This window comes from Plectrocnemia conspersa, unplaced genomic scaffold, assembly GCF_051122295.1.
Source record: "Plectrocnemia conspersa isolate PC_06_02 unplaced genomic scaffold, ASM5112229v1 ptg000014l, whole genome shotgun sequence".
Taxonomy (NCBI): Eukaryota; Metazoa; Arthropoda; class Insecta; order Trichoptera; family Polycentropodidae; genus Plectrocnemia; species Plectrocnemia conspersa.
In genome coordinates, this window is record NW_028277178.1 from 20,198,687 (window position 1) to 20,222,470 (window position 23,784).

General features: G+C 32.1%; 1 protein-coding gene across 7 annotated transcripts in view; it reads right to left on the reverse strand.

The window, feature by feature from the left end:
* The window catches only part of Piezo (piezo type mechanosensitive ion channel component), a 37,989-nt gene extending 14,596 nt beyond the window's left edge, over nt 1-23,393 (reverse strand). For 4 of the 7 annotated variants that reach the window (XM_088204694.1, XM_088204691.1, XM_088204692.1 and 1 more), the window contains exons 1-17: nt 23,210-23,393; nt 22,702-22,778; nt 4,317-4,412; nt 4,035-4,252; nt 3,835-3,958; nt 3,515-3,761; nt 3,283-3,442; nt 2,347-2,479; nt 2,199-2,295; nt 1,901-2,132; nt 1,638-1,836; nt 1,380-1,573; nt 1,162-1,310; nt 935-1,078; nt 539-866; nt 298-474; nt 42-229 (exon numbers count right to left, since the gene is read on the reverse strand). In XM_088204694.1, coding sequence (XP_088060820.1) covers nt 42-229; nt 298-474; nt 539-866; nt 935-1,078; nt 1,162-1,310; nt 1,380-1,573; nt 1,638-1,836; nt 1,901-2,132; nt 2,199-2,295; nt 2,347-2,479; nt 3,283-3,442; nt 3,515-3,761; nt 3,835-3,958; nt 4,035-4,252; nt 4,317-4,412; nt 22,702-22,765 — 2,750 coding nt within the window. In that variant the 5' untranslated portion in view covers nt 22,766-22,778; nt 23,210-23,393. The remainder of the gene's footprint in view (nt 1-41; nt 230-297; nt 475-538; nt 867-934; nt 1,079-1,161; nt 1,311-1,379; nt 1,574-1,637; nt 1,837-1,900; nt 2,133-2,198; nt 2,296-2,346; nt 2,480-3,282; nt 3,443-3,514; nt 3,762-3,834; nt 3,959-4,034; nt 4,253-4,316; nt 4,413-22,701; nt 22,779-23,209) is intronic. The other 3 variants (XM_088204695.1, XM_088204693.1, XM_088204690.1) reach the window with 1 other exon arrangement.
* Nucleotides 23,394-23,784: the final 391 nt, after the last annotated feature.

Sequence of the window (23,784 nt, forward strand, 5' to 3'; positions counted from 1 at the left end):
TATTTCAACTATATAAAAACATATTTTTTTAATAAGAATACCTTTTAAAAGACTGTCTTAAATCGACCATTGATTTGAACGTTATCACCATAATCAATCCGATGTAGCCTTTCAATAGTTTAGGTAAAGAAAGTGAATCGCTCATCTTTTTAAATCCCAACCATTCCGCATTGTTGTATGTTATATCGGCAATGTTGCTTCCGTTGACAGATTCAGTTGAATTTTGATACTGTTATATACGAATAATATCATCAGAATATGTTACGATATAACTTATATTAAAAAAAAAACACTCACTGTACAATTAACTGCATAAGAATCGTGCACGATATATTCAATTTGATATATCATTTTTAAAAGTAACAAAATACATGATACACCCGAGACAAATTGTATAACGACCAGTTGTACTTTGGTTTTGAACATTAGACTTATACAAATGATCACAACGAATCCAAAATGTAAAGCACATATCTGAAACACATTTAAATTAATAAGTTGCTTACGTCAAGAAATATTAAATCATTATATAACTCACATCAAAGACACACAAGAGCATAATCGATAATAAGATTATTTTAACGATGTGCAATTCCAGGAACAGGAAGAAAAAATCAGTCAGCATGCTCAAAAACGCGAAAACTTTTCCTCGAATCTGAGCGAGCCATGCGGAGAAATTTATCGAAGACGTCCGGGCTGTATCAGTGATTGAAGCTTGGCGTTGTAACGGTTCTGCTGGAGTGATTTCAATGTTCTCTGGAACTTGGCTGCCATGCGGTGTCGAAGGCGGTAACGAGCTGCCTCCCATCATGGAAGACGCGATGGATAACGGACCTTGAGAATCTTGACGAGCGACACTGCTACTTCTAAATATCATATTATTTTTAATACAAAAGCATCTTTCTTAATAATTTAAGAAAAATAAATTATTTACCGGCTCTTCATGTGTGACACTGCTAAAAAGTCTTTGTGGAAATAGTGCAGTTGAATAACTGTCACAATTAAAAACGAAGTGGGCGTTATCAATCGCAGGAATAAATCTTTGGTTTGGTAGCGCTCTAATCCAATATCAAGCTGCCTAAAAATTTAATATATTTATTGAGTTGTTCTATTGTTATATTATATAATACAAATTCATCTATATCTATATATATTTATTACAATGCGACTGGTATGTGAAGATATTTATCCCAATATTCCGGAAAATCATCGAATTGATAAGTATACACCAAAATGAGTATCGACATTGAGTATACGATAACAGTCACCCAAAACACATACATCATTTTGCGCCATGCACGTATTGATATCTAAAATTTATAAGTAAATAATAAACAGTTCGATCAACAACTTTTAAAGCTATAAATTAAAATCTTTACTTGGAACGTGAGGATGAATATTAAGAATAATGCCATGTATACTATTCTAAACACTGTCATTCGCTTTCCTGTTATGCCAATAGCGAAAAGCATGACAGCAACGACACATATCCAATATTTTGTAAAGAAACTTTTAATGTGGTCTCCGACATTTTTCATAATGGGTGCTGGTTGAGTACTAGTTTCAACAGTAGCTAAAATTAATAAAATATTAATAGATATGTATAATACAGTTATCATAAAAATAAATAATAATACCTGGAGTACTTGCACCAATTGTTACTTCTGTAGGAGCTGCTAGATCTGCGGCAGTGGATGATTTCCGCCTTTCTTTCTTATCTTGAATGAATTGTCTTAGTGTAACCCAAAACATAACTGTATACATCGATTTCGCTAACAATGGAAGACAAGGGAGAGCATCCGGACGCTCAAATCCTATCTGTGCCATATTCATGCTCTAAAAAAAAGTTCATTATAACCCATATAAAAATTAAATCGAATTGCATTAAAATTTAAATAACCTGAATCCTTGAAGGCAGTTCATCTTCGTTTATATTCATTCCGTAAATGTATTGAGCAAGTAAGAGTATTTGTGCATATGCCACCAGAATGGGACTCGAACGCAAAGTGAAGCCTCTCTGATTCTCAACCATCCAGATGACATTAGCCCACAATAACAACACAAACGTCAACCACGAGTGATATGTGATACTCCAGGCCATCATAATTATTGCTGTAGCTACATATGAAGATCTAAAATCAATAATTATGATTATACATGTAAATATAAAAATACAAAAAATAATATGTAAAAATAACCTTCTCATTAAATTAAATATGTTGGATATAGCATCAATAAACGGTTCTAATAACGTTTGATTTTCACTCTCTTCATTATCTGAAACCAATAGATTTTCTTTAAATCATTGATATAATTTAGTCATAGTGCTCATTATTTTGGGTTTACCACTAAGACTATTCATGGCTATGCCTTCCTCTTGACCCACGATAACAGAGCCTGTTGAATCTTGATAGTATACAGAGCTGGCATTTGATTTTCGGGAGAATATTTTCTTTTTTGGACTAGTGGTGCGAATGAGCTGAAAATAATCAAATTTATATAAATATCTTCTTCCATAGCATTGCTGTATGTATAAAATATAAATTTATAAAACAATATTCATTAGTTTCATTGCAAAAAAGTGCTGTTGAATAACACCAACTAAAAAAACATTGAAGTGTATAAAACAGTTTTATTATATACATACATTGCTGATAATGATTATTATGATTTATAAATCTATTAATTGTTGAATTATAAAATTTTATATTTTTATATAATAATATACAGACATGTAAAAATATATATATTTGTATATGTAGAATAAAATAAGAAGCAATAAGTGCAAATTAAAGATTTAAACTAATCTTAATTTTGTAAAAATAAAACTCAAATCGTTTTAAAATATATTTTACACTATAATGATGATCAACCTATTTTTATGATATTCTTGTATCATAGATATGTAAAAAAGCAATGAACAGAATAAAAAAAAACATATAAAAAATTAAAAACGTGCTTCTAATGTTAATTCTTTTTATTGTGCTTCTACATAATCTTACTCGGACTTTTCTCGTGGCCGATCTCCACTTGTCCTGCGTTAGGGTGTTACGCATCATACGTTTTCGCGATAGTCGCATGGACATTTGCCTCTTAATAGAGCCATTAAGGTTACCGCATTCCAATTTAGAAAATGATTCCAATTTTTTTTCGGGCTGATATTACAAGAATACATCGCATAAGAACACCACAATTGACATACATACTAAGACATACTCCATGTAATAATATAAAATTGACTTTTTCATATAAATGGGTGTAACTAATAAATAAAGAACCTACTTCTGTGCTGAGGAGTGCTGAAGACTCATACGCCAACAAGTAGTAAGTGAGCAGTAAAACGACGGGACTCAAAAACGAAGCCCACTCCAAAGATAGATACTCAAAATTTCTCGGGTCAGTCGTGCAATTCATAGAGATCAATTGAGTGAATCCTAATAATCTGTGTTAAACATATTTGAAAATAAATAAGATACAATATAAAAACATTTTTAAATGATAAATATTTTTAAACCTTGATATTTGATTTTCTGGAGGTAACAATTCCAAAATCCATTGCGATTGATATACAAAAAGTATGATAACGTGTATAAAAAGTAAGGCCATTATGCATTTACAGATAATGGCAAATCCTCTCGATAGTTCTTTACCACAAGCCCACCAAGTGGCTCCTCCAAGAAACGTTAGATAATAAATACCGCTCAATATACTCGGCCTTAGACAACCGGCTATCATTAACATAAATAATGATAGATATTTTCCTGCAATTGATTTACAATAAGATCAATAAAATATCACATACAATTATATATTATTTGATAATAAATAACAAACCTAAATTAACAAGGAACGTTCCTTTTCTTTTCGGAGAACTAGACTGCATCTCGTCTTCAGGCAAACCTTTACACAGTTTACTTATTATAATATAAATTATCGTAGACGAAATAAACATTAAAACCTGAAAATAATATAGTACATAATATGAAGTAGATAAAATATATACATATTTATGTTATTAAGTACAATATACGAACCTCTGGAGATATCCATTTACAGACCATGATCGCATCCAGTTCATAATAATTCACTAAGCCTATGTGTCGTAAACTAGATTCTATTGGTTTGCAAACGGCTGTCCAGACGTCAAACCAGCTTTTTGGTATAGATGCCAGAGTAATATGCCACGTTAGCTGGCATAATAAAGTTATGATACTAATAACTAACACTGTTCTGAGATAATATCCAGTGTGACCTAAAACAAAATTTTTAATTAACTTTGTAAAATATATTGTGTAATCTATTAAATATAAACGAACCTTTGAAAGTTTTCGTTGTTGGCACCGGTACAAATGGTAGATAGAACATCAACAATAAGTACAATAGTGAAAATCCAACAGGTCGAATTATTAAACCTAAAAGAAAAAATACAATTAAATTAATACTACATTTCTTTCATTGTGTGCTAAGGGCGATGAAGGATGGATATATGGTTTTCTGTTGCGTTTCACACACTATAATAATTCATGATTATCATAAATAACCCCTGAGTTATCAGCGGTTTATTTACAAAGCCAATATCAGTGGTTTATTTATAAAGCAAATAACTGCTAAGTATTTTCGTTAAGCAATAGATAATTTTAGTTTTATCAAGATCCTGACACATAGACGACTAGAAGGCTGCAAAGCGCTTAACTTTTGATAAGCCTGAGACTAAAAGCGGCGTTGTTGGATGAGCGAGGTGGAGAACGATTTGTTTAAAATGAAGCCCTAGACGATAAATTAAGAAATAAAACTTTAAACTAGAGAAAATGCTCAAGGGTTTAATTTCGCTACTGAGTTGGGAATCAAATTTATGACACATATGCAAGAACATGTATATACAGTAGACTCCCCAATAACACGGTAAATTTGGGGCGTGCTATTTGAGTGAGCCAAAGGGAGGATATCTCACCACACGCGCCTGATTCATTCAAATATATAGCAAACATTGTATGAATATTTTCTAGTCCCCCAACTACACACACACCCAAATAGCACGTCACAATTAACCGTTTTGTTGGGGGGTCTACTGTAGTTGAAAACTACGAATAATTCAGAGCCTTAATCACAATGTTCAAGAACAAAAGTAACATAATTAAATAAAGAAAGTTGGAAATTTTCGAGAGTAGAAAAATTGTCCAAAGCACCCTCCAGTAATTAAAAAAAGTATTTACCGTTCTATTAAAAACACAGCGAATCATAAGGTATCTCAGAAATCTTTTCTGGATTTTTGCAATAATGAGATTATATTTAGCCTCACAGGGCTTCAAAATTAAGGATCCTATATATATGACGCGAATCACTGATGTAAATATTATCAAAGTGAAACGCAGTCAAAGCCGAGCATTTTAGAAGATCTTACACAAATATATTAAAAGTTAGAGAAGTTTTACTTCTTCCAGAGCGTAATTCCTAGATCTTTTGTGGATATTTCTTAAACCCTTAAGCTCAGCTTTCAGGAATTCAGATCAGTCTGTAAAGACAATGAATCAGACATCATTGGGACGCTTTTGAATACTGTCAAATCATTGGCATACAATAAAGAGTTTGAGTTTATAATGGTCATGCATAATTTAACCAAAAATAAAATAGTCACAAGCTGGAACCATGCGGAGCTTCAGAAGGTATGAAGCATATATTTGACATGTAGCCACTATAACACACGATCTACGGAATAGCGTAGTCCGTAACGTCTCAGACTAGTAACTCTGAGGTTGTGGGTTCGAGTAGCAGCACTCGAATTTTTATTTATAAAAATGCGCTATTATAAAAAACTTATAAATTATATTACACGTAATAATTTATAATTAATAATAGTCGGTATTCATTATATCTGATTGACTTACTCAGTTGGTACAGATTTACCCATTGTAACGCATTGGGCTCACGCCTTTCAGGTTACAGCAGAAGATTTAATAAAAAAATGAATTATCTGAAAATCCATGTCAAATGCTTTATCAAAATACATAAGAACACAAAGCATATTTGCGTTAACTCATGAAACGATGACGTTTCGAGAGTTAACGCAAATATGCGCAAATGCTGATTTCAAAGCATCCAGAAGAGAATCCCTGCTCTTACTCACCAAAGGCATATTTTAAATCTAAAACCTTGATTTCATTGATATTCATTACGGAAGAACAAATATGATAAAATTGGTTTGTCACATGTAATAAAATATATGTATAAGATAAACGTTTAGTATGATTACAGTATTATTAATATGTATTAACTACAAACAAATAGTCAGTGATACTAATATTTTAATTTTATAGAGTGTTTATGAAAACGAAAGCGAAAACTTTACGACCACATGACACATTCTAAGCATTTTATTAATATAATAGTTGTAAATTTGTGAACTGATGATAAACATCACCGATATGCGAAATATGCGTTCGCTACTCTAAACAATTAACATTCATTCGTAATATTTGCTAAAACACACGCTGCGTTGTACAAAAGTTTGCGTGTTGAGTAATCAACGTACGCATATTTTAGTCATTCTTCCATATTAATTAATATATTTTTTTCTTAATACGCGAACGACGCGGCATTGGAATCCCGGAAAACTTCATCACGAATTTTCAACGAATCTATAGCGTAGACAGAATATAATACATAATTTGTGGTTTATAAATATTTAGATTTATGTAAGCAAAAGTGAATTTGGCGATCGATTGAATTGAAGTAAAAGCAAAGATGTCTGCAACGTCAGTTCCCGCATTGCGGACATGACACACAAAAAAAATGTTTAAAACAAATATAATATTCAGAAAATCTTATAAATATCTTAATTATTTCGTCTGCGAGATATAAACATCGTCAAGGCATCGAGTAGAAAAATACTACTCGTTCTAAAAAATAAAACTTTCTGTTCATATTCATGTTTAACCCAACCCGTGTATTTTTGGATTAACTCCCCCTTCGCCCAACTGGGCAGACAGAAGAGTGGCTATCGCGTTCACGCTGAATACATATGTGACCTCTGATGCTCTACTACTACTATGCTAGTAAATTAGCAGGATAGTCAATTACGAGAGCCACACCCTCGCACTTTACCAAAGGGCCGTCATAATCAATTCTGGGCCGCATTACTGCCCTTCCGGACAAACTTACGGGCACGTACGAGGGCAGGTTAATTGATTCGTTACAGTTTAACGACAGTTCATCGTTTCGTTTACCCGAATTGGCAATAATTGCACCAGACTGCTACCTCAAAGAACAAGATGTTGCCTAACGGTTCTCTATAAAGTTGTATCTGTGAATACCGGTATCTCTGTAATAACACCGTCTTCGGATTTGGATTCTTAGCACGAAAATAGCTGCCAACGTTCCTATGGTTATTTTTGTTTTAACACAGACAGCAATCTGCTCTATTGGATTAGATTTAAAGCGTATTATGAATCCATCACTCTTCGAGATACGGATCAAATTATTTAAAGTAACCGGATATTTTCCAGCGAATTAAATTCATACACGAAAGCCCTTTAAGCACGAACGTGAATTTTTCCGCTCCCATCTCTGTGCGTGGAAGTCTTTCGGGAAAACCCTTTGTTTACGCGCGTTACCTACCGCGACTCGTCGAAATGTCAAGTGAAATTTTTATAGGTCGAATTGTGGAAAAAGGGCATTAAACGGCACAGCAGGGAAGCCTTCGTTAGTCATTATTAGTAAACATATGTACGCGAAAATGCCGAGTTGCTCGCTCGGCAATCCTTGATCGTCCGTCGCAGTTAAGGGAGAATGCCATTTCTTTAAGGTCATTGCGTCTAATATGTGTCCTAAATTTTTTTCATTGTTTTTCGTTGTGAAAAGTCATTGTTTGGGACAAAAAATACAGAGCATTTTATGGCATTTTGACGTTGCTAAAGTATTTTTTTCTTTAAAATTTTAAAAATTGATTATCTGTGTATTTACTATAATAAATCATGAAAAAGAAACGCATTTCAATCGATCTTTAATTGCACACATATTATTAAAAAGGAAAAATATTTCAACAAATCAATACTATTCTACAGATCACAGTTCTTCAACCTGGGTTCCGCGTTTATGGGACAGACTATTGAGACAAAATAAATAAAAACTGCCGATAAATAAAAGCTGTGCTTAATGATCGTGTTAAAATTGATCAAATTAAAGCATTTGAATGCAAGAATTTTCTCATTATATGTGAAAATATGGGTAGTTTAACCAGTGGCATAGCTATGGGGGGGGGGCCGCCCCGGGCGGCACTAGCTTGGGGGTGGCATATTCGCGATGGGATCGTCTAGTGTGGTTCTTAACCCTGAATGCACTAAAACATATATAAATCCACGAATAACAAAAGCTTAATAATAACCCATTTATTATTTTAAGAAATGCTGATTTTTAAGACCATGCAAAAAATGTATGGGGAGGGGGCGGCAATTTTAAGGATCTCCCTGGGCAGCACATAACCTAGCTACGCCGTTGAGTTTAACTTAGGGTTCCTTGAAGAATATTATAAACTGGAAGGGTTCAAAGTTCTGTAAGATTGAAGAGCTACAGATGGTTAAAAAACAGATAATTGTCCAATATTCATGTTCTTGTATGCGATACTTCAAACAATACTCAGGAATGTTGTGTGCCATTTAATTGCCAGCGCTTTCATTCCTGAGTATTGTTTGAAGAATCGCATGCAAGAACAAGAATAACATTCCTCTCAGAAAGTTAAATAAATGCTTTCCTAAGTACACTCGTCGACGCGACTCAAGGAAATCATATCACAGCACACTTTGTATAGTAAATATTTATATTCCCTCATTTACAGGTATTTGAGAAGCTTTTTTGTCAATTTTTATCAAAAGTGATTTGATTGCAAATATTTTAATTAGCCATTAAAAATTATTAAAAAGTGTTGCCTTATAGTGGATTTTCAGTCCAGGTCAAAAGAAATAAAGACGCTCGATTATTACGACTTTTTATAACAATATTACGACTGAGAATCGAATAAAGCACATCTAAGCCGAATTTTGCTCAATAATTCGGCTTAAAATCGTGCCGTCGCCGTCGCAGTGGGAACTCTCGTTACTGAGCGTTCCCACTGTGACGGCGCCGACACAATTCTATTGCTTTTGACGTGAATTTTTGCCTTCTGAGAAATGATAATTGTTTTTGCGCTCTTTTATTAACCAAAATTCGGTTTGCATATACTTTGATCAGCCCTCTTATATCTATAGCAATATCGGTAAGGATAGCTATCATATTTTTAGAACATAGTGTAATATCGAAATGTAGACAAACTATGGGGCAATATGAGAGATGAGTTGGCTTAGTTTGTATTTTGGACTTGACCTGATAAAAGATCTAAAACAATAATTAGTTTTAGAACTTTCATTAGGTTAGGTTTAGGTTTGAATAAGAAAAAGACGTTTCAAATTGAGTTTCATAGACATTTTAGAGCAGAATTTTAGCGCCTATCAGTTAAATTATATTTACGCTAGTAGACATATATATCTACTGGTGAAAATATATTTGGACTTTACTATTAAAAATATAATTCCCGAAAAATACATATGTATAATACATGTAAATAAATAATGATAAGTATGTAAATAAAATATATATATTACTACATATAGAAAAGTTGAAATCATATAATTTTAATAGCACCTGCAAGATAATTTATATTTTTACTGGAAAAAACATATATCTACTTGTGAAAATATATTCAAATATGATTTTACTGAAAAGACATATTTTCGGAATAGATTCGAGACTGTTTTTTCTAAATTTTCTTCTAGAAATAAGCACATGAAACTGAGTGTATTATTTATTTATTTTGCTGCACTAAATCTAGTTGTCAAATTATCGATAATAAAATCTATAAAAACATGAAATTTATATAAATCAGCTGGTTCTGATGTTGATTTCTCGTTATTTCTTTGTTTCTTCTGAAAATTCAGATCGAATACATAAATTTACTGCAACTAATTTACATTCGTTGAATATTTCCTCTCATGTCTAATATTTTTTTAACGTTAAAAAATCAATAAAGTCAACAATAATTTGCAAACTAATTGTAACACAGGCGGAGCCGCGTCAAAAAACTACAATCTGTTCCTTTGAATAATAATGTTTATTGTGAAAGTACTACTTAGAAAGTAGGTGCTTTTGAAGGCAATGTTCCGTTCCTTTTATTTATTGTATAATATGTACAAAAATAGACTAAAGGAACTCATACCTAAAATACACCAGTATATAGGTACATCTCAAAGAACTGTAGTTTAGTTCAGATTCATTATTTGTGGACAGTTTTTAATTTTTTTTATAAATATATTTTAGCTATGATTTTTCCAGAGTTGCCCCCCCCCCCCCAAGGATAACGAGCCCCGGGAACTTGTCCCCTCTCCTCCCAGTGGCGTAGCTATGGGGAGGCGGAGTGGGCGGGCCGCCCCGGGCGGCACTTGCTTGGGGGCGGCATATTCGCGATGGGATCGTCTAGTGTGGTTCTTAACCCTGAATGCACTAAAACATATATAAATCCACGAATAACAAGAGCTGAATAATAACCAATTTATTATTTTAATAAATGCTGATTTTATGACCCTGTAATCATGTACGGGGAGGGGGGCGGCAATTTTAAGGATCGCCCTGGGCGGCACATACCCTAGCTACGCCACTGCTCCCCCCCCCTCTCTCGGCAAGCCTGTAGCTGGCTAATACTTTAATTTAGTCCAGTAAAATTAGTTTTATTATCAGACATACGTACGTACATAGGTTAACATGAAATTAATGGATAGGATATTTCATAATTTTACAATCAATTTTGTGTGTGTCATCTGTGGGCGAATTGTTACACTTAATGTCTAGACGTGTTCTCGAAATAAATCTATTGCACAACTATTAAAGCTTGAATCTAATTAAAAAATCCAAGTCCTAAGAATATTCCCCCATGAATTCAATAAGGCTCTTATTAAAAGCTTTTCAAAACTGTTTTTAAAAATCTTTTTGCAAAATACATTTTGTAATTTAGATGTTGGCTTTTACACCTTTTTTTTAATAATAAATGCAAATAACCTTTCTCCTATTTATCATGTTGTTATTTACACATGGGTGGTGGCTCAAATATTAATCTGGCTATTGTCTGTTTGACGGCTTTTTAGCTTTGATATGGCTATTATTCGTATGATATATAAAACATATTTAAAAAAATAAAATATATAACATAACCAGCAATAATTTACATTTAGCTTAATAATAAATTCAAGTAATTCTAAACATATACTTTATATCTTAAGTATTGAAGAATGAAAAATACAACATACATACTAGATCAATAATTTTCTTCACGTTTTATTAAATGTGGGCGTAGTTAATAGTCGCGACCATTTTTAAAGACACACGTGCTTCAAATGTATAATTTTAATACACATTCAATAGCAATTTTAGCTATTTAGCAGTGCAAATAAATCAGTCGCTCTCCTGAGAATATTACCGAATCGCACACAGTAAATTTCTCGTTTGATGGGAGGTGAATAAAAAAAAACACCACCGAAATTACGTTGATAAACACGCGAAACACGACACGCCCGTGAAACATAATTATAATATATTTAGCAAATACAAAAATATACTGCATACGTATAGTATTCGCGTATACATGCAAGTACCGCCGCGCCCTTCCAGGATAACGTGACCAAAAAAGTATTTTTTAATCCGAAAAATCTTTCTCGCATTGTGCACGGTTAATTGAGCGGTAAAATGCAAATGGAATTCCATTAGAAGTACACTTCACATGCGTATTTGAGGTATGACGTGTCACATACAGTGCACTGTGTATAATTATCATACGTATGTAGCTTCTCTCGAAGGACTATTGTATGCAAACACACGCATTGATTGGTTTATACGCCTCGAATCGAATACGCGATTATGGATAAACAAACATTCAAGTCAGCACGTTTTTGTGTAATACAACGTTGTTGTGTAAACAATATCATCGACGCTATCAGTAAACATATATAGTATTAAACGATAAATGATATGCCTATTTTATGTCAAATGCGTTATGAATTATAGCATTATGGTTTGCGGCAAGGATGTTGTCATTTACGATAGGTGCGGTAATCAAAATGTAAGTATTGGCTTTGATAACTATGTTCAATTGGTTTACTCGATTAATTGTGAAATATGAAAGAGTAATATTGAAGAAAGGTGAGGTGATCTATTATTGAGGTCCGTGATAAATGAATCTCCGTTGACACTAATGAACCATTAAATAACATTAATGGAAAAGCCGAAAAACACAGATAATAGCCGCTCGCTAGAAACTTACAAGATGCATTTAACATCTGAAAACTATTTTTAAAAAGAATCATAAAAATCCGAGATAAAAAAGAATACATACCCGTCTCTGAAACAGATACTAGGCGAGACATCCCGAGACTTTTAAAAAAAAACTCCTGAGACTAGACTTTATGATTTAAAATATAGTTTATATTTTATTTGTGGAAAATAATATTCTTATGGTTGAGATCCCTTAAAACAAACGATTGAGATTATATGAAAGCATAAGACTATAAGTAGTGCTTCCAACCGGGTACCAGCGTGTTTTTAAAGGAGCCGAGAACCGGGTATTTCCCCGCGGGTACCCGGTTCCGTTCATTTCAATATAATGTTTATTTTTTTAAATTAAACCTCTGTTGTAACACAATTTTAAAGAAGCAAAAGTATCCGTCTTTTTTTTTATTTTGCAAAACCAATTTAAAGATTAGTTAAACTCTTCCGGTCAACGATATTCGGTGCTTTTAAGTAGCCCGTTAAAATCACAGCTGCATACAGAGTAGGTAGTGATAAGTGCTGTATCAAAAAGGTAAAATGAATTATGATTAAAATTAAAGATAAAATTCAAAATCCAAGATTTATAATATTCGTAAATTTGAACTCCGGGTCAGTACATAATAGTTGAAAAAAATTACCCGGAACTGAACCGAGTACCCGGTTCCTTTATAAAATACCCGAGAACCGGGTAATTGGATGGGATCGATATTTTATCAACAAACGTTTTTCGAATGCGTAAAAGCATCTTATTGTTTAGGATTCGAAACAAAATAAGAGCGCATAAAGGACCAAGGATTTTGGAGCGGCGCTAGTCACTCGGGTATACTGAGTGAAAAATCGACGAATTGTTTCATTTTAAGATAGTATAAGTGAATATTCAGGAAAATGATTCGAATACTCGATTGAGAACCCTAGTTGTCGTCTTATAGAAAATACACACCCAATCGAACGCGATTGGTTATTTATAAAGCATAGCAGGGAAGCATCCCTTTTATCTGGATCTGGCAGATAAAATAAGTAACTATTACATGCGCCCTCGATCGGATCCGGACCCTTCAATTGCTACTACGACCACCTAGAGACTGCAGTCAGAAACTGAGTTCATCTTGGAATGAGACAGAGAACCAGATCCGAGCAATATATAAATGATGAACGGAGGTGATATCCAAGAACTTTTGTTACAGTTGAGTCGATGCCTGAAGGATGAGCACCACTCCTTGACACCACAGCGGCATTCTGAATGGCATGATCAGAGCGAGATTCTGCCAATCTGCCACTAGACTTTTCAGCGTAAGGAGGACCTTTAGAACAAAATGAGGACAATAAAAAAAACGTTTTGATAGGAGTAAGTACCCAGAAATATTTAGCGAATAATTAGGCTATTGACTGCATGCGTTGGAAACCCTAAAAGAGCAAGCGCCAGACTTCTATTGCGTCAATCGCAAAATAAAATGTTTTAAAAATATTTATTTTTGTTAGAAATAGAGATTTTGACACCGTTTTCAAGAATTCAAAGAGTTGAGGTATTTGGCTTCTGCCGTTCCATTCGGCATCGGCCGCTCCTAATGCACCGTCATTTCATTGGCAGCGGTGTGTGTGTGCATTCTATGCAAACAAATCAGGCGGTTCCATTCGTGGGGCGGCGTTTATGAATGGGCTAGGCGCCGGCCGCTACGGGGGCCTCGCGGGATGTTCCAAGTCGAGGCACTCGGGGGGATGGTCCCATTAAGGTGTAGCTGTCGCCCTTCCTTCTCCGCACACGCAACAATCCGACGACACTGAACAAAATCAATGACACAGATCAAGCGGACAAAGGCCGAGGAATGCGCGCATTCATCCATTCACCGCGAACGATGACATTCCGCGAGCGTTTCACCCCCGACCCTTTCCATTCCGAACGTACGAACGCGCGTGACGCTCTCCCCCACAACACCCTTATAAACGAGGTTTCCAAGTAATGGTCGTTGCACAATGATTCATTGCGAAGGGATAATTTGTTATGTGTCAGCGACTGTGCGAATTTCACTTTAGGGGATGCTGAATCACAGGATATACCACTAACCATTTTAAAAATTAGGGACGTCATTTGAGAAGGGTAGGTGAGAGCATTTGCTCCCCTTTGAATCTGGCCAGAAAAATACATGTCATTTAATGAAATACTATGAATTTTAAAGAAATCGAAATATTAAAAATAAAAAAAACGACCACTTTTGCCTCTTCTCTGGGCGATTTTATTGCTTTTGACGTGGATTTTTCACTTCTGAGAAGAGATAATCGTTTTTTGCGCTTTCTTATTAGTTAAAATTCGGTTTAGATATGCTTCATTCGACTTTCACTTATTGTAAGTCGTAATATTGTTATAAAAAGTCATAATATAAACGCTAGATAACGAGCGTTTCCATTGCGACGGCGCCATTTTATCGCTTGTAACAGGGACGCATATGAGGGAGAGGGGGATAGGTAGGAGCATTTGCCCTCTCTTGAATTTGGCCAGAAAATTGCATGTCATTTAATGAAATACTATCAATCTTAATGAAAACGCAATATAAAAAAAAACGATCACTGACTGGCAAACTTTTACCCCCCTTCCTGAAAAAAACTGGAATAACGTCCCTGTACTATATATGTTGGCCTTACAAAACACATTTTGATACTTAGGATGCGTCCGATAAGTTTTTATGTTTGTGTATATAAATACTACGATTGCTACGAGCTATCAAGTGTTTTGAGAGATTCAAGATGCCAATATGAATCATGGCGAAAGTTGATGGATAAAACAACGACTTGTAAGTGTATCGGGGAATATACGGGGAAATCGTTATCGTTTGGATTCAACAATCTACATTTTTGTGACATTGGGAAGTCTACTTTAAGCCAACATTGTTGTTTAATAAGCTCCAATAAAATTTTCAAAGCAACGGTAAAATATTAGATTAGATATTTGATTGGTAAATAATAAGTGTATTCAAGGATTAAAAGAGTATAAAATCGGTACAATAATATGTTACACAGTTGCAACAAGTTTTACAACTGAAAATATGTTAATAGTTATATAAACTAGCATTAAAAAAGTACAATGCATAAATGCAAATATCGAAAAATCTGGAACGGTGCCTGCCCGATGCATATAATGCAGAAAAATGATGCAGTACAGAATAGTATATGAAAATAATCGGTTAAATTATGTATACTTAAATGTGATATATCATTAGTGGTTAGGGAATACAATAACGGTAATACCGGTACTGGGAGGGAAAATTGACCTTCGGTACTACCGGTATTATTTTAAAATCTATATTTTTGTGTATGCTCGACGTGGCAATATAAAAGGAACACATTTTATTTATTTTAGTAAAATCTAACAGTACCTAGCAGTTCCTAGTAATTATATTATATAATAGAGGAATGACCGCGCCTTTTTTATGATAGGGATGGCTGGCGAAGTAAAAACAAAAGCAGATATTGTGTAAACGAAATTATTTCTACTATTTGTACATTTTTATCTTCATTCAGACATATTTTTATCCAAATAGTTGACTAAACATTGGTGTTAAATATTAGCAATAAGTAAGTCTCAATAATTATATTTAAATAAAATGTATGTTTTAATCATTATTTTTCCGTTACCAACTAAAAATAAATTGTACTAGACGATATAACTAAAATATGGTAATCGGTGTTTTTTTTAAATCAAACTTGATTTATCTTTAATAAATAAATATGTTGTAACAACTAAATATTATTGCTTTTTATTACCTTGCATCTTTGAGAGTACAAATAAATTATGTATAACATAATTTATTGAAAATGCAAATCAGTGATTTTTTAACAAAATAAATCGCATATGTTAGGCCAAATTATCTGGGACTAAAAGAGTTATGCAGTATTAACGTATTTTTTATTCTATTTTATTTACATAAACATTTTTACCTCAAATTTAATTAATGTTACTCTTAACATGAGTAGAAATAAATAAGTATATGCGATATAAATCTTTTGAAAATAAATATTATAGCGATGCTCTGACCCCTGGTATAAAAAATTAAGAGGCATCAAGAAGCGGTCGATCAAAGATGATGTTGTCCTAGATTTATTGTTCCAAAAGAAAGATTTGGCGCCCGAATTTTCGAAAATACAATTATTTTTATAATTAATGAAAGTGTTTTAATTAAAATAATAAATAATTCAGTTGATTTTAAAAATTCTGCCAGAATTCAGACAAGGTCACCAAATGTCCGAAAACCCTTTACACGTGTATATTTGTATTGCTTTATTTATTTACGATATAGCGGTTAAACTGATAATGTTTTTTATTGCATAACCTTAACATTCACACACAAAGTAAATACATATATGTTTATTATAGATTAATATCACCTGGAAGCTTATTCAGTTTAGCCAAACCCACATTTTCCTAAGCGATGCTTTACAAATTGCTACATCCTTCCGCATCGACCGTCCCTTTTCTCTAATTAACTTTCGCCATAAATCCCAATATTTTAATGTCAACCCCTTCCTGACACAACTGCGTGATGTGATTTTTTTAAATTTATAAACATCGTCCTGAATGCGTGTTTGGAACACGGAAGCAGTATGACGAAGCGCTTTCGGCTCTCCCATGTCCTGATTTACGCAAATTCGTCTTACAAGCCAAATAAAACGGACACACTATCGTGACGGAACGGGTGAAATTATAAATCGATAAAACGCGTAGTCGTATAAATAAAACTAGAATCGATCGTTCCGCGGTGACGCGAACCCTTTTGCAAATCAAGAATATCGTTTCTTGCAATTCCCAGCATTGTTGTAAAGCGGAGGCAGCCAAGGTTTCTACAACAATACGACAAATAAGCGATAACAGACAGCAGCTAAATTGCTTTGTTATCAAATAATTGTCGGGTGGATGTTGACAAATGCCTGAAAGGGCGTTCCGTCATGTCCCGGTTTTGATTTTATTAGGCCGGCCCTTCGTCATGTTTGTGTACCTCTCGTTAGTGTATGTTAACTTTTTGGGTCAAATTCGATTCTAATAAAAACATGTTTTAATAATTTTGTGCTTTATTTTTTTGAAAACTATTAAAATTAATTCAATCATAATTACGACGTAAAATAATATACTTGAAGTAAAAGCGAAGCTATAATTATATAACATGATTCAACGTAAACGTTATCATGAGTAGCTAAATATAAAAATATGAGTGCGAAATAATTCTAAAAAAATCACTTCACTATTGTGCCATTTGAATAATTTGCACAAAAAAATATATTGATTTAAATGGCCTCGAATGGTAGGAGATTGTTCAGACTTTAGGCAATGATAAATGCAATTGACAGGATCTTAACATTTTAAAGAACTTAATAAAGTGATGATGCATACTAAAGTACATACTAACATGATTACACAGGTTAATAGAAGTAAATTGAATACATACATTTCTACATAGTGTACGTAACGTGAAATAAGAATCGATTCGCAAAGGGAAAAGTGCCAACATCGTAATACCAAAAATCTTTAAATTCTGTACTGCGTGAAAATAAGTCACAACAATCAGTTGCTAAAAATGTTTAAATAAATATTGTAGATTTAGATAAACTAGATGAAATATAGAATATTAATTAATATAATACAATCTTGACAAATTTCAGCAGGAAAACTAAGAAAATTTATTGACAGACAGATATTTATGTCATATAATATTTATGAATACCTTTATTCACTGTAATACGAGCAATAAATAAATATAATGAAGTAATTAAAATCACATAAATATGTTTTATAACCATTTTATAATAAAAAAATAGCTATAAGATTTTCCTTTTTCGAGAGCTTCCTTTTTATAAAAACAGTCGAGCGAACTTTCTACTACACATGGACAAATGTCACATACACTAAAAAAATTATCGATCGCACATAGCTCAAAACATTTAATAACATGTTATTATTTTTAACAAGTTTGCGAAGCATCTGGGACATCGCGTAAGATATCTGGAGAAAGTCATCTCAATAATAAATAGAATGAAGTCACGTACCAAACATATCTATTTTTGACGCGGTTTATTTGTCTGAGCTAAATTCGAGGAACACACTGAGACATGTTTCCGAAAATGTTTTGGTAGTATGTGTATAATGACAAAAATAAAACGATAAGCTGGAGTTAAACGGCAGTTAAGATTAAACCATGCTTCTTATCGCGAAAGGTAATTTTTGCCAGCTAAATTATTCTTATTTTACATACTAAAATTTACTTTGTAGTTCAAAAGAAAATAAATGGAACATCAACACATTATTAAAATATATTTGTAATTTTAAATACAAAATATATTTAGAGCAATCATTTAGCTTTCTGAATCGAGATCATTGATTGATTTCTGACAATTTTGTCTAATTTATATTTACTTTATTTTAAAAATACTTACACTATGACTTAAAATCATAGCAACGCTAATTTTTATTTACCACATTTTAGGAAACTCATTGAACATCAGAGCACTGCAGTGCTGTCATTTCAATTAGGAAACAATGATTTGCAAAAAATATATTTTCTATGTGTATTTAAAACTGCTATTATATTTAATAGCAGTTTTAAGAACACAAGAAAAGCTACTCAGTGAGAATTTTTTATATAGAAAACATAACGAGATTTCGGAAATATCAAAAGCACAATAAAAATATTGATGAGGAAGGTAAAAAAAAATCATTTCGGAAATTTTTGTTTAAGGAATAAGTACTTTCTAAGGGAGCTCAAAAAAGCTATTTTTGAAAATGTTTGTTTAATGAGCACAACATTTTTGAGGACAGTCCTCTTCAAATGAGGATGTCTGGTCTCTTTATATAACGTCAATTTATGAGTAAAATCGCTTGGAATTTATAGATTTACTATTTCTGAAACTTACAAAAATGTTATCATTATTATAGGCCACATATGTATATAAAACTGCTGATATATTTAAAGAAATAAAGCGCATTTAGCCGAAAATGTGCTTGACGTTTTTGAAGGCAAAATAAATCTGCACAATTTTTAAATATAATAGCAGTATGTAATTAAAAAATATAAAATTTTAGTTGCTGTGAGACTAAACTGAATCTGATATTTAAATAAAATTAAATATCAGTTTTAATAAAAATATAAAAAAATTAAACACACCTCGTTGTTAACTTTTATGGCGTTGACATTATGAAAAGCCAAAATTGTGTCGTTAATTTAAGAATTGGCGTTCACGGTAAAGAAACATGAATATGAAAGAAAAATATGCACAAGATTTCTATGACTTTGGAATCATCATTCTCATGGGACCATCAAATACATTGAAGTACATGATGACTTTGTTGCAAAATAAAAGGTAGTACAAGACAATCCCGAAATATATTAATTTGATTTTGTATCCTTATTTTCCGGTTAACATTTAAAGGGATTTATTTGACTGATAGATCATCGAGAAATTATCAGATCCCGAACAAATTTTTATAAAAAACTTACATTTTAAACATTTTGGCTAAGTATTCTTAGCTATTTTATAACAAAAAAAACATATGTATAATATTATATTCATAGACGGCAAACATATGGCATGCATTAAGCTTTAAAATTTAAGATAGTTAGCTATTTTAAATATAGCGCTTGAATCACGTTGGAGTCACCACTTTCAAGGTTTGATGTCGAGGGATGAAATTTTGCAGGCAAAATAGTCGCAGTTAATTTTTATAAGCATATATTAAATACCACATATATATACACATAAAAATTTCGCTATGCGGCCATTTAAATATCAGCATTTCAATCAAGAAAAAGGCAATCTATTTTCAAAATATTTCAAATATTGACACTCCTCGGCCAAATTAAATCTCTTTTGCATTAAGCGAAACTGAATTCAATTTTTTCTTTCAGGGAAGTATCCAATTTATGTGTTAAATATACCAAACAACAACGTTTTTTTACTGAAAAAATAAATTTAATGCAAGAAAACCAAAATTGTACATAATAACATCAGTCTAAAAAATTACCGACTTCTGTGTAGTATTAATTGTATTTGTATACCAAATAAACATAGGTGTCTCAAAAATATATACAAATGTTAACAGTCTATAACCCTTTTAATTTTATTTTCTAACGTAAAATTGATTTAAAATAAAGATAAAGAAAATCTAATCAGTTATAAATTTGTAATAAATTTACTTTTTATTTGTGCTAATTTCCTAGACTGAGTTTTGGTATCTCGAAAAAAACATCAAATAAAGTTAGATACCACTAGTGTAACTGAAATTGAAAAATAAAAGACGATTACGTTAAAGAAACGTGCAAGCGATACATCGGCGTTGTAATTTCATTACCATGATTAGTCACGCTTAAGAATTTTTTATGCATCTTGTTAAAACAACAAATTCCATTTAAGTCGAGAATCCTAATCATTGCTTTGTATTGAAAAGCAGCTATTGATATAAATATAATAATACTACATTTTTGTGGTGGATGGCAATGAATCTTATCGCGTTTTATTAAAATGCTCTCAGGAAGTATTTCACCGCGATTTACAGAAAAAAGGTAAAATAATAACAATTTTAGGTGTGTCAGGACTCACACGCACACGTAATTAAAATTGAAACAAACTGCCAGTTTTGTGATTAGATTAAAGCGTACCTAGTCTAAAAACGCCCACCTTAGCAATTCTATTCAACGCAAATTATCAATTTTATAACACACATGGGATCTCACTACGATTGCAATAAATTTTGCGGCCACCAAACCGGTCAAGGTCAGCTAAACTTTTCTATGGTGGTCAATTATAACTAATGGCATTGGCAAGACATAGTATGTAGCATCCTGTTGTATTTTTTATAATTAAATAATTATAATAACATATTTAATAACGGCATGTATTGCTCTTTATCAAGAGTCGTAAAGTAAATATTAGCGTGACATGGTGTAATATGACAATGTGTAGTACTCAACTATTATTTATATGATACATTTTACATCTTTTATGATCATAACGTTAAAATAAAATATAAATAACATGTCGCAATTGACAAAATGTGTAATTGTATTTTTTGTTTCTCGCAAAACGGACTTTATCCCTCGGTAAAATATGTATTGTGGTAATGTATTGTCTTACCGAACAATTGTTTTAACTTGAGTTTAAAATCGTTTGACTAAAGTGAAATAACTCTCAAATAGTTTTATGAGTACTATTTTATGGAATAACGTTAAATACGTTTCGAAATCCCGAGCGATTATATTTTTTATAGTATATACAGCGAAATCGTGTTCGTAATTAAAAACACTCGTATATCAAAGCAAATATCTCCAACGCTAGATAACCGAGCGTTTCCACTGATACGACGACTGCACGATTTTATTGCTTTTGACGTGAATTCTAAACAGGGATCTCCTTGAATTTGGCCAGAAAATGCATGTCATTTTTTTTAATGAAATCGAAATATTAAAAGACGCCCACTGACTGGCTAACTTTTGCCCCTTAAAATGACGTCCCTGTGGAGAAAGTGACGCAAAACGAACTGCTTGTATTGCAATACATCGCTCATTTATTAAGTCAAAAAATATTATTTTTGTTCTCATATTTTAAAACACTTGTTAATCAAGTTGCTCGCAATTCAAGGGCGTTCTAGCGTGCATATGCGTTGGGAAAATAAAACTAAAAAAAATTTCCTACTTAAAATAATCATGTCTACAATTTTTTTCGACTTTTCGTAATTATTGTTTTTTATTACATAACATTACTTAATGAATTTTTTTCAAAACTCTATTTCATTAAAATATGGCAGCTTATTAAGCCGCTCAGCGTAAAATTCGGAGAGTTTTTCCGAAAGCTGTTACTCTAACTTTAAAAATGTAAATGTAAGGAAATACTAGATATTATGTTTATAAACAATTAAACAGTGAAAAGTAATTTATTACAAAAATAATATTTCATTGTATGGGGGAAATTCGTGTGAGCGTTAATCTGGAGTTTAACCAAACACGTTTATAGTTCATAAATATAATAATTTGTATACTATATAGCAATTTAATACTATTTTAAGCCTTTTAAATAAATAATATTTGTCCCAAAATATTAGTTGTGCAGTGATGGTCACCATACATTTATTTCTCGCTCGTATACGTATGGAATTCCCAAAAAGCTGTAGTGTTCATAAAGAAATCCTATTTATTATATTAAAACTATATGAATCTATATCATGGTATTGATCCTATCACGTTTATACACCTTTATGTACAATAGAATAAATGAGTTTATTATAATGACGCAAGCTGTATATTGATACATTTTATGATCTGCATAGGTTACGTCATTATAATTTAAAAAAACAAAACAAAAAAAACACGTGAGAATAATACTTACTGGATATAATGCATATTGGTAGTACTATCCTCAGAAGACACAGACAAACGATGAAATTTGCCATTTTAAATATATATCTATAAAAATAAAACAGTTGAATATGAATTATTTATTAACGATAAAAACACATTTGTAATAAAATAAATCATATTGTAAAAGTAAAAAATTAAAATTGAAAAATAATGTAAGCACTAACAACAAATATTTAAATAATTATTTTAATAAGTACCTTTATTAATAATAATAATAATTGTAAAATAAAATAAAACACATTTTAAGCATTTAAACAATTTATTTTTAAATTAAAAGAAATAAATCGAATTATGTACATGAATACACTCAAATTATTGTGATAACCCCGAGTCAGTATCATCAAAATTATGTCTCATTAAATGAACGATCGTACAAAAAAAATTATTCATAAGTTCGTTATCACACTTGAATAATTTTTAGGTGATGAAAAATAAAATAAGAAAAGCAAATATTTATTTTGTTTTGATGCATGTACCTTGTGAAAATGAGGTAGGAATGTAAGGCAATCCAAAATGGATTTGCTTAAAAGTCTCGATCAAGTTTTGAATTGCTTCATTTGTGCAAAATAATCGTACAACACGGGCAAAAGCCGACAACGTCGAACACAAACTAAACGAGTGACAGCGGTCGCCGGCATTCTATCGCGTCAGTGTTGCCATGAAAAAATATTGCACAATATTGATCTTCGGCAATTGCGCAATACATGTTTATACGATTTAGATTGCAATAAAAATTTAAATATTACGTTTATTTGCTCATTTTATTTCTATTCAAGAAAAACATATAAGGGCGATTTTTGCATAGTAAACAATTTATATTTAAATTTATATTTTTTTGCACGACATAAAGTTATTAGGCTAGTTTTTTTAATTAATGCGCTTTAATACCGGCATATGTTGAACAGTAACTGTGTCAAAAGATGAGTTTAAGCTAAAAGAAATATGCAAAAAAATCTCTCCCTCCTCTAATAATATAAACAATTTTACATGTGTCCACCGTTCGTCAAACAATATAATGTTTCTTGAAACTAGCATTTTGAACGACTTTCTA